Here is an 11,497-nt window from a genome sequence, read left to right as displayed (position 1 = left end):
CTCCAGGAAACTAGCAAGGGTACTATATATATTTAAACGTAATAATATTAGTTACTGCCATAAGCTACAAATAAGGGTATAATGTTATTTAGTAAGTAGCATTTAAACAGGCCTTAGTCTTAAACTGGATTAATAATAAAATATAGTAAAGAAAATAAAATAAAGCCTGTAAATTAAAATTAAAATAGAATTAATACTTACTAGTTATTTAATTATGCCTTGGACTACTGTTTTATTTACTTTTTATTTACTTAACTATTATAGTTAATTTTTAGCAGATTTTAATTATTGTTTTCTAGTTAGCGCTTAAATTTAATAAAGACATTTACAATCCTGCTAACCCTGTCCCTACTTGCACAACTGATCACCGTTTCAATCTACCTGTTAGGGTTCACCTTTGGGCCCCTGCTAATTGCGCCTCTATCAGAGTTGCACGGAAGGTACTGGATATACAACGTTTGCAACCTGGTTATATTGGGTATGACTATAGGCTGTGCAAAAGCTCCCAACCTGGGAGGTTTCATGACTTGCCGCTTTATTGCTGGTATAGCTGGTTCTGCTCCGTTGACAATCGGGGGCGGCACGATTGCCGATGTGACCTACCCGAACAATAGAGCCAAAGCAATGGCGGGTTGGGCTCTTGGGCCTCTCCTCGGACCCGTAAGTGCATTGTCCCAATTTATTCTTTTGTTTTCTGTGCTGACGTTAAGTACCAAGGTCCTTGGTCCAATTGCTGGTGGCTTCATAAGTGCTAATCTAGGCTGGCGATGGACGTTCTGGATACTTACAATTCTGGTAAATAGTATTACCACTATGAACGGTACAGACTCCTTGACTGACTTGGGCAATAGAGTGGTGTTAATACCATCATCTGCGCCTTGTTCATGCGAGAGACCTATGCACCAACCATCTTAGCCCAACGAGCCGCGCGACTTCGCAAGGAGACTGGCAATGAGAAACTTCGGCCAGCTGGAGCTCGCTCTATCAGCACCTCGACCCTTATCCTGCAGACCATCACCAAGGCCATCACCATGCTCTTTACCAGTACCGTTTTGTTCGTACTGTCACTGTTTAATGCCTTTGCATTTGGGCTTCTATACCTTCTATTTACTACCTTCCCCCAGGTCTTCGAAGGTCAGTACAGCTTCAGCACCGGCGTCTCCGGCTTGAGTTACATTGGAATCGGTATCGGCATGTTCATTGGTCTCTTTACCTTCGGTATTACCGATAAAATAATGAACGGCAAAAATGCAGCTCCCAAGCCTGAGACTAGGATCGTGATGACAATGGTTGCAACTCCACTGCTTGCGGTTGGCTTGTTCTGGTACGGTTGGTCCGCAAAGGAGAAGGTCCACTGGATTGTTCCAATAATAGGAACCTCCTTCGTCGGATTCGGTATCTTGGCTATCATGGTGAGTAGACCCGGGCCAAACAACATTTCCCGCCTTACAATTCTAACCTTCGTCTCGTCTAGCTGCCCTCTCAGCTATATGTTGTGGACCTTTTTGGCGCAGAAGGGGCTGCTTCAGCTCTTGCCGGGCTCGCTGTGTTCCGCTCTTTGTTTGCTGCATTCCCTCCTTTGGCCGGACCTCCTATGTACGATAATTTGGGCCTTGGCTGGGGCAATTCGGTCTTGGGCTTCCTCGCTGTAACCTTCATTCCACTACCTATCCTTTTTTACAAATTTGGGGAGAGATTGAGGAACAGGAGTTGAAACAGTTCCATGGTGTTGGCGTAACAGCGGATAATTAGAACTAATAGATAATTGATTAATTGATACTTAAATTTTATGACATCTCAAAGAGACATCAAGACAACACACTGAAGACCCCCAATTGAATTCAGCTTCTGGAAGGCAATCTGCGCGCACATAGCTTACGGCATTTTCCGTCACTACCTACCCCGGACTAGATAAATGATAAACGCTAAATCTAATTAGCGTGCCTTACAGTCATTGGGCACATGATACAGTTTTCCCCGCGTTTTGACGAGTGGATCTTATTTCACCCATAATTTGTGGGAATTGCTTGCTTTGCTTTATCCAGGGTTCTTCCTCCACTCCTTTACCGGCCGAGCAGTCATGGACAAGACGCCGAGACGCCGAGCCCACGGGCAAAGGTCACGCACTGGATGGTATAAGCCTGCCTCCGGCACACTGAGTTGCTCGCTTGCTTACACTTGTTACCTACTGCTTCTAGTCTACCATGCCGCATCCAGAAGATCAAGTGCGACGAAACCCAACCCTGCTGTCAACAATGTTGTAAGCGTAATCGCGCATGCAACATCTCAAGCTCCCGATTTCGCGTCTATAGTCGCGCCTCTGATCCTGGTCCTGGAACAACTCAGAAGCCGTCAAAGCCACCAGAACCTGACCTGATTGATAACAGTTGCCGCGATGTCGACGACGACAGTTTCAACACCCATGGCAGATCTTGGCACTTACTTACTCGTGAAGATACCGTGGCTCTAGGTCTTGACGTGAGTGCCGAGACGCCCAGCGACCCCAGCCCAATGTCAAATACTGTCTATGACGCGGGTTGCATTCTGGCACAACTGGCGAGCCCACCCGCGGTCCATCTTAGTGAAGCTCAACCTCACAGGGCGAGTGTAGCCACCACGCCCGACAAATCGGGCACAATGAGCTCATCTGCATCAAACGGCATGGCAGTGCAACCAGAAGCGCCTGGCCGGGGATTCAACATTCCAGAGGCATCGGACTTTATCGTCTCGCCCTCTACCGTTCAAACATACGACAGTTTTCTGCATTTACCAGCAATGATCGCGACGCATGCTCTCACACCATCCGAAGACCGCACAAATGCCAGAGGCGTGCCTTCGGCGAATATGATAGACCAGAAATCGGAGATTATACCAACCGACCCTGAGCTGTCCTTTTTCTTGAGGCAGTTTGCTGACACAATGGGAAACTGGTAGGCTGCACCAAACCTCAAGACCGTCACATTACATCCTGATCATTTCAATAGGATGGACTTGTTCGATATGGATCAGCATTACCATAGAGTCATTCCAATACTCGCATGGAGTAGCCCACTTCTTCTCTATTCTGCTTGTGCCGTGGCAGCCAAGCAGCTCACTTTAGTTGAACCCACTCCACAGGAACTGAAGCCACGGTCCCATATGCAGTCCTGGCAAGCCGGTTCCCATGAGGATTTTGCATGGCATAGCACCAAGTACTACGATCGTGCCATCTCGTTACTATTGAGGTATGTTTCCAACCTCAGTTCAGGAGATTCTGGGGCGGTAGCTTCAGAGCAACAAAACGACAATGATCACGATCCCAAACCATGTAGAAATGAGATTATCATAGCGGCCACCATCTTATCAGTTTACGAGTTTCTCACTGCCAGTGACCAGACGTGGTCTGAACACCTTGATGGTATCCGATCTTTCATTCGTCTATCGGACGAACTGGGCTTCAATTTTCAGCCGACATCAGCAAGCCCTATTCTCGATCCTCTGCCACCGAGTCTTCTACGAGCTGCCTGTTGGAACTTTGCACGGCAGGACTTTCTTGCAGCTTGTGAGTCATATTCTTTTTCTTTTCTTTTTGTTGGCATTCCTGGACGTCACTGCTTTCCTACTAAGGCAAAGCTAACGCAGTTAGTGATCAATGGCCACAAGACTCGCCTCGATACCGAAAATCCAGTTATCTGGCGGCGAATGGGTCTAAGCGTCTCTGAAGATGGGAGACCAATGGCCCACGTGCATTCCAGTTCCCCAGAAGATGCCTGTTCGCAGGCTTTACGGCCTGACATAATATCCAACACACTTGTATGGCTTCTCTCAAAGCTAGCCAACTACGTTGCGCTTGCTACCGACTCAAGACAGCAGGCAGACTCGACGAGAGTTCTAGAGGCTACGTGGCTCTCTTTGAATGAGGACTTTGGAACATGGCATCAAGGGCTACCCTCTAGCTTTCGACCATCATACCGGGTACGATACACGTCTCGTCACGGTGCTGAGGGGTGCCAAAGGTGTAGGCATCAGCCTGAATCTTTGATCAGTTATGAGACGTGGTACAGTAGCAGTATGTGTGCCTCTAGCATGCAGTCCTATCACATGAGTCAGATACTCCTCTTGATCCACAAGCCGGAGAGCCTAGCAGTTCCTGTTTCACGACCCTCTGCCTCAGGGAGCCCCGCCGATGCCTTAGCCAAGTTTAACCTGATGAACCGGGTGCTGCAGTATCATGCTACAGAGATATGTGCTATTGCCTTATCTAGGCCGAAGGAAGCCGCGAGAATACATATGTTGCAGCCTGTTTACCTCGCGGGCCGTTGTCTACACAACAAAACTGATCGTGCTATTGTTCTTATGCTGCTTGAGTCCATTGAGACCGAGTTAGGGTGGAGCTCACAATACCGGGTGAAGGACTTACTTAGAGAATGGGGCATGGATCGGAACGAGATCGTGGATTGCTGTGATTGATCGTCTTGTGGTTGGTTGGATACTGATAGCGGGATTTGAAGCCACATGTGTTATCTGTGTATCGTTCTGGCAATACCATAATTACAGGCGAATATTCTCTGAAATGAAGTTCTTCCTTATCTAGATACACTCATGTACTGATTCTTTTTACATTATCTACTTGCGAAGGATAAGGCAAGCTTGTCATTCAGTAGCTGCCACACGGATGACACTGTACTCTTGTCCAAGACGAATGAAAGACTGGCAAAAGCTGGCAACAATGCCCACAAGGGAGAAATGCTGCGGCCGCTCTTGAGGTCACACACAAATCGAAAGTCTCCCCAGCGAATAAATATACTTCTCAGCCAAAAGTGCCACTGCCACTCAGGGTATATCAATAGGTTCTTGCCCGTCTTTGGCTCAACATACCAGTTGCTGCATCCCGACGACCAGACCAAGCTCTTACACTTGGACTGGATCCATGAGTTCTCTTCATCTTCGGCCTGCTGTTTGACTTGGACAGCCTCCACCTTTTGCGAGGGCCAAAGAGATAGCTTTGGCGGGTGCAGTGAGCGGAGAACGGGATCGATAACGCGGAGGGTAAAGTTGATCTGACACTCGGTCGACCATGTGACTGACAGGTGACCAGTGAGTGTGTTGGGGCCCATCATGATGAACATGTTTGGGAAGCCGGCTATACAAGTTCCGTAATAAGCTTGGGGGAGTCCATCATTATGCTTGTTCCACTGTTGGAACCTGTCAGTGAGTCACTTGATATATATATAGTAAGGGTGTGCGTGCAACATGAGTGCTTACATGGTCTTCAACGCTGTTCCCTTCGAGACCGATGATCTCAATCGGAGCGAGCAGTTTTGTCGTCTCAAAGCCGGTAGCGAGCACAATAGCGTCAGCTGGGAGTTCCTTGCCAGAGCGGAGAAAGACGCTACGACGACCGATCCGCTCAACAGGATCGTCTGAGATAAGATGGAGGTTAGGCCGATGTAACGCCTCGAGATAACCCGTGTCAAAGACGCGGCGCTTGCAACCAACTTCGAACTTGGGAACCAACGTATCGACATACTCGGCTGGTGCATTTTCTCTAATGTACTTTCTAGATGCCTCGCTCAGCTTCTGACGGGCATTTTTGCCGGTTACAGTATTAAACATAAGCCACTCGGCCTCGAGTTGGGCGTAGATGACAGTGCGGAGTAGCATCATGGCACCAGGAACCCAACGCATCATGAAGCGGAACAGGGCGGAATACTCTGGATTTGGACGCTCGAGTAGCCAGTGCGGTTGGCGCGCAAACTGGGTGACGCTCTTGGCAGTCTGTGCAATGACGGGCACGAACTGCGTGGCGCTGCAGCCGTTACCAAGTACCACGACATTCTTGTTGGCGTGGTCGAAGCTGTGGTCCCACGTCGCAGAGTGGAAGATGTTGCCCTCGAAAGTCTCATGGCCGGGGACCTCGCACTTCTTGGGGATGCTGAGAGCACCGACGGCTGTGATGAGGATGTTGGCTCGTCTTTGGGTGACTTTGTTGGTGCGATGGTTGAGGATCTCAACGAGCCACGTGCTAGACTCGGACTGCCACTCGGCCTTGGTGACGCTATGCTGGAGACGTATGTGAGAGTCGATGCCTTGCTGGCGCGACACGTCTTTGAAGTAGGCCAGAATCTCAGGCTGCATGGTGAACTTGCGCGTCCAATGCGGGTTCAGGCCAAATGAGTATGAGTAGAAGTGGGAGGGGACGTCAACTCCGCAACCGGGATATGTGTTCACGGCCCAAGTTCCTCCAACCTCAGCGCCTTTCTCGTAAATTTCAAAAGTGGCATGTTTGTACTTCTTCTGCAGTTGGATGGCGAATCCAATACCTGACATGCCAGCGCCGATAATTAGGACGTTGGTATCAGCGGCAATCATTGTCATGAGAGCAAGGTTGATCGAGGATGAGGAGATACCAGTATTGGTCAAGAAGACAAGAAATCATAAGAGGGAGAATAAAGATATCTAGCTTTTGCTTCCTTCTACCAGAAACCAATATTTCCTGGCGTCAAATTTGCTGGTATCATAGAAAGGCTAGGATAATAAAGTCTTCATGAGCGCCGTATAAGGTCTTACCTTGATTGATCATGCATTCTTCTTGAGAGCCACGCCAAAACTACCCTTTTCAGATGGCTAGTGAGTTTAGCCAAGTGACAACGTCCATTTAGTACCCGGCATTGCCGTCCTAGCCGCCATTTCCAGCCATGTATGATACAGCTGCCGATCTAACGCCTAAATCTCCAAATCGGGAGATTTTATCCTCAACTGGATGGTATTTTTGAGCACCCCTTCATCATTGAGTTGTAATCGGCTCCGCACTTTACGTCCGGTCACATGCATATCATCTTCCGGGAGCTAGGAGGAGAGCCAGTTTACTCAAAACGCGGGGAACCAGTCGGAAAGATTCCTACTCCTCTTTCAAACTAGCTTATTCTTCGTCATCGCTCTCAGTTCTGAGGAATCCTGAACTGGCCATTGATTGATACCTAGAGCTTATGACGTCTCAACGAGACATATCAAGCCAATAAACTGGCCATCTCTGTGAAAGTTCAACACAAGCTCCGAGTGAAGTTGATAGGCAAGTGAGCTGAAAAACACCAGTTCGGTATTTGGCACCTCTCCCAACTGAAATATCCCCAGTATCCCTAATACAAGAAACAAAGACATCGAGACAAGGGCCACAGGAGACGTCTTATCCTTGGCAGATAGCGGGAACGGCATCGCATTTACCGGCCTGTCGTATAGCATCTTTCTGATAATGTGAAAAAGAAACTGATAATCAATTGATTCGAATAATTTGTAACTATGTTTTTAATAGAGATTGATAGCCCATCTCAGCTATGCTTCTTTTGTGAAAGTATCCCCCAAACCTCATCGATGCCCTTCCCCAAGCCACTGACGGTATGTCCCGAGCCAGATGGACCAACATCATTGAGAACATGGACCTCTCTTGTTTGACCTTTTCCAACTTCCAAAACCGTTCCTCCAACATATTCATCCTTCTCAACCAGACTGAGCATTGCCAGCGCAACATCCTCAGGCTCTACCCATTCGTCTTTTGCGCCATCAATCCACGCCAGCTTCTCTGGATGCTCTGTCCACAGTGGAGTTTTGATGACTCCTGGTGCAACTGCTGTCACACGAATGCTAGCCAAGCCGGTACTTGCAGGAGGTGTCTCGAGACCTGCGAGCGACCGGACGAAGTGGGAGATTCCGGCCTTGGCTGCACAGTACATGGGCACCGACAAGACTGGGCCTTGTGCTGCGATAGACGAGATGTGCACTATAGATCCTGGTTTCTTGTTCTCTGTGAAATGCGTAATGGCCTGTTGGGTTGAATAGATCGGGTGCGTCAAGTTGATGTCAAGGCTTGCGAAACGACTTGCGCTGTGCACATCCTTTGACAACTCTGTGCCGACTGGGTGCCAGAAGTTGGAGAAGGGCTAGAAGACGTCAAGGTTTAGTTCGTACAAAGGAGAATGACCGACGACTTGAGCCATACTTACTGGATCGTATACGCCAGCGCCGGGACAAACAATGTCATACCCCCCAAACTCCTTCTTAGCAACCTCAAATGCGTAGTCCAGTTGATCCCATTTCGTGACATCGGTCGGCTGGTATAAAGCCTGAGAAGGGAAGGCCTTCAGCAACTCGCGCGCCTCAGGCCGAAGAGCAAGGTCGGCCATCACAACATTGCATCCTCGCTCGAGGAGGACCTTCGAGAAATGATAGCATATTCCCGAGCCTGCACCCGTGACCACAGCGGTTTTTCCCTTGACCGTGAATGACATTGTCCTTTCGTGATGTATATTTCTCGCTCAAGGTCAAAAGAAACTCGATGAATGACTGACGATCGCAAGCAATCTTGTGTAGCTGACGCAGAAACGGGCTCGGCTATGTAGTCACAAATAAGCGGAATGCACAAAAGGTCACGGTTTGATTTGAGGGGGCGGAATGCATGGGTCCCAGTCTACACTCCACACAGAGCGTGTTGGCAACTCATGATATGACTCGGACTCGAAAATATGCTTTCCCACGATACCAACCCCGCGGGGTTCTCACGTGTCATGCATATTTAGGTGTTATTATGTAGTTCGAAGACGTGGAGGGGTTGATGGCGATACGTCGAAAGGTTGCACCCAGCGCTTAAATTTCCACATTAGGAGTCATACCAATGTCTTTTGCAACCGAACCCCGCAAAGATCCTCAATTCACCGCAAATTTTACTCAGTCGAGTCTAGTTTGGCCACTGAGCACCAGTCCATAAGCGGAAAAATAAGAGTGCCGACTCGGCTAGCGTTACCCCGGAATTTAGTAGTCAGCCCCCAGATTTCTGGGAGTCAGAATGCGGAGAAGTCAAGGTTACAAACAGGCTCCCGACCAGTGTGAGATCTTAATTCGCCAATGAATATGCTGATCATGTATCAAGGCCCGCAGTCTTTTTCACATCAAAGGAATTGAATTGGCTCTTGGCGTCCAAGTACAAAAAGCGATCTACAACCCATTTCCACCTTATACATCTTATACATCTTACAACACATGGTCCTTATTTTGCAAACCATCCATAAGCATTTGATAGCAGCCTCATCAACCAAGCACAACTCACCAGCCCCTGGTGACTGAGAATACGTCATGGGCCGAAAGTACCTGGGCGGCTCTGGAGAGAGCCTGACCGTTTGGATCAGTCTCGCAGCATCAACTGTGCTAGTCTTCTATGGCTACGATCAGGTATGAGAAGCAAGCAGAGCATCCTGGAAGACAACCCTCGCTAACAAGATCAAATTCAGGGTGTTTTCGGTAACATTCTTGTTTCCAGAGATTTCATCGAGACCGTGGGCCATCCTTCCGTCTCGGCCCAAGGCACCATGACATCTGTATACAACCTCGGCTGTTTTGGTGGCGCGCTCTCGACGCTATACACAGGTGATAAGCTTGGGCGACCCAGGTCCCTCATCGTTGGAAGTTTGATCATTGCTCTCGGCGCTATTATCCAGGCTACTGTTTTTGGCCCAACGCAGATGTACGTTGGACGCGTTGTAGCAGGTAAGGGCTTGGCTCCTCATATCGTGCATTTGTAAACAGACATTGCTGATACTCATGCCTCAGGTATCGGAACCGGAATCAACACCTCAACTGCTGGTGTATGGCAGTCAGAAACAGCAAAGACCGCCAGCCGTGGCAAGCTTATTATTATCCAGATGGCCAACTGTATCACGGGTTTTTCCATCTCCAATTGGTTGACACTCGGCTTCTCGTTCGTTCCAGGAAGCGCCAGTTGGAGATTCCCTCTTGCATTTCAGATCTGTGAGTTCTGTTCTATCTATTCTTATATAAAAGATCTCCGTCGCTAATTTGCATGCCAAGTCTTCTCTGCCCTCGTCTGTCTTATGTGTCCTTTCCTCCCCGACTCTCCGCGTCTGCTTATGCGCAAGGAGAAACATGAGGAAGCTCTTGAAGTCCTGGCGGCGCTTGAAGGGCATGGTGCTACTGTGGACTCACCCTCAGTACGAACTCAATATGCCATCATCAAGGACATCATGGACAAGGAACATGGTGATGAAACTACGTGGTGGCAGCTGATCACCGGGCGTGGTCCATCTGGTGCAGTAAGGAGAATGATCCTTGGCGCATGGATGCAATGCATGAACCAGGTTAGTTCTATTGTTGCTTGTCTCCCTCACTCACCATTCAATTTGAAGGAGAGACTAACCTGGAGTACTAGATCTCGGGCATCAACGTAACTAGCTACTACATGACCTATGTCTTCATCAATGCCCTCGGCCTCAGCGAATTCATGGCCCGGGTTCTTGCCGCTGCTGGCTCGATTGACTACCTGGTCTTCTCCTTTCTCGCCTGGTTTGTAATTGAGCGTTACGGTAGACGTCGCGTCATGATGGTGTCTGCTGCCGCTTGTGCTGCCTGCTGGACCATCATCTCAATTGCCGCCTCCCAGATCGAACTCGGCCACGGTAACCGATTCTCGTGGGGTTGTGCTGCCATCTTCGGTTTCTTTGCTTTCTTTGCGGCGTTCGGTATGGGCGTATTGGCAGTGCCGTGGCTTTATCCTACAGAGGTGAACGCTTTGGCTTTCCGGGCCAAGGGTGCTAGCTTGGCTATGGCCTCCAACTGGTAGGTCAACATCGTGATTTCTGGCAACACTTACTAACACCATGGTATAGGATCATGAACTATATGGTTGCTCAGATCACACCTCCAGGTATTGCCAATCTTGGGTACCGTTTCTGGGTGATATGGGCTGTCATCTGCGCTGCCTTCGTGCCAATCACCTACCTGTTTTACCCCGAGACTGCAAACCGTTCTTTGGAGGACATTGACCGATTCTTCGCCGAACACCCGGATATTTTAGTCTTCCGCAATAAGACTGCCACTCAGCTCGCAAGGCCTGACATTTACTTCGAGGCGGATAAGGCTATCGCTGAGCAACAAAAGATCCGAGGGGACGTGGATGAGAAGAGCATTGCTAGTGCAGTTGAGAAAGAGTTTGCTTAAGAGTATAGTTGATTGCAGAGTGTAATGAGTTGACACAGCTAGATAAAATATTACTCCTAGCTGTAACACCAAAGAACTGACCTGTTCAAAATATTTTGATAGGCATCTGTATAATCGCCTACGTGACAAGGAGGTGGCTTTAATGTATCCTGACACGCCCATTCAATCAGATAGCTTTATAACTTCAACCCTTACTGCTCTGTCTCCTTGTCTGGCATTGTGGCGTCTGATCAATGGCTAATTAAAAGCGGGTAAAAACTTACCGAAATTTCGTAAAGCTATGTCCCCCGCATTGGCTAGTATTCCCAGCGAGGGAAATAACCCATCTTTTACCCTGTAGCTAAGCAGGATTTAACCTCATCAGATAATTTTATGTCTATAGTACTTGTGCAACGCATTACTGGTGCAAAAACTACTATACACCAGCATTAGTAAATTTCCTATTCTGATCCTGCCCCGGAAGGGAAGCCCCTCGCATATATAATAACGATCAATACCCGACATGGCAGTATTC

General features: G+C 48.5%; 4 protein-coding genes across 4 annotated transcripts; 2 read left to right on the top strand and 2 right to left on the bottom strand.

Annotated features, from left to right (window-relative positions):
* Positions 1-480: 480 nt before the first annotated feature.
* On the top strand, positions 481-4,449 carry FSUBG_11373 (uncharacterized protein; the record flags this gene model as incomplete). Its single annotated transcript, XM_036676049.1, has 10 exons — positions 481-660; positions 718-795; positions 852-1,412; positions 1,475-1,596; positions 2,046-2,133; positions 2,199-2,260; positions 2,313-2,930; positions 2,985-3,541; positions 3,626-3,954; positions 4,090-4,449. 10 exons carry the CDS (start codon positions 481-483, stop codon positions 4,447-4,449), a joined length of 2,955 nt encoding a protein of 984 aa, XP_036533176.1.
* A 340-nt stretch (positions 4,450-4,789) lies between these two features.
* FSUBG_11372 (monooxygenase) lies at positions 4,790-6,351 on the bottom strand (the record flags this gene model as incomplete). The annotated part of the gene is made up of 3 exons (XM_036676048.1): positions 4,790-4,805; positions 4,858-5,174; positions 5,245-6,351. 3 exons carry the CDS (start codon positions 6,349-6,351, stop codon positions 4,790-4,792), a joined length of 1,440 nt encoding a protein of 479 aa, XP_036533175.1.
* A 956-nt stretch (positions 6,352-7,307) lies between these two features.
* Positions 7,308-8,264, bottom strand: FSUBG_11371 (15-hydroxyprostaglandin dehydrogenase; the record flags this gene model as incomplete). The annotated part of the gene is made up of 2 exons (XM_036676047.1): positions 7,308-7,916; positions 7,980-8,264. The coding sequence occupies 2 exons, from the start codon at positions 8,262-8,264 to the stop codon at positions 7,308-7,310; spliced, it is 894 nt and encodes a 297-aa protein (XP_036533174.1).
* Positions 8,265-9,105: 841 nt separating this feature from the next.
* FSUBG_11370 (sugar transporter) lies at positions 9,106-10,983 on the top strand (the record flags this gene model as incomplete). The annotated part of the gene is made up of 6 exons (XM_036676046.1): positions 9,106-9,201; positions 9,261-9,516; positions 9,580-9,777; positions 9,838-10,124; positions 10,196-10,602; positions 10,653-10,983. The coding sequence occupies 6 exons, from the start codon at positions 9,106-9,108 to the stop codon at positions 10,981-10,983; spliced, it is 1,575 nt and encodes a 524-aa protein (XP_036533173.1).
* Positions 10,984-11,497: the final 514 nt, after the last annotated feature.

This window comes from Fusarium subglutinans (assembly GCF_013396075.1).
Source record: "Fusarium subglutinans strain NRRL 66333 chromosome Unknown NRRL66333_c0000214, whole genome shotgun sequence".
In the NCBI taxonomy this organism is placed as follows: Eukaryota; Fungi; Ascomycota; class Sordariomycetes; order Hypocreales; family Nectriaceae; genus Fusarium; species Fusarium subglutinans.
This window is presented reverse-complemented; position numbering and strand designations above follow the sequence as displayed.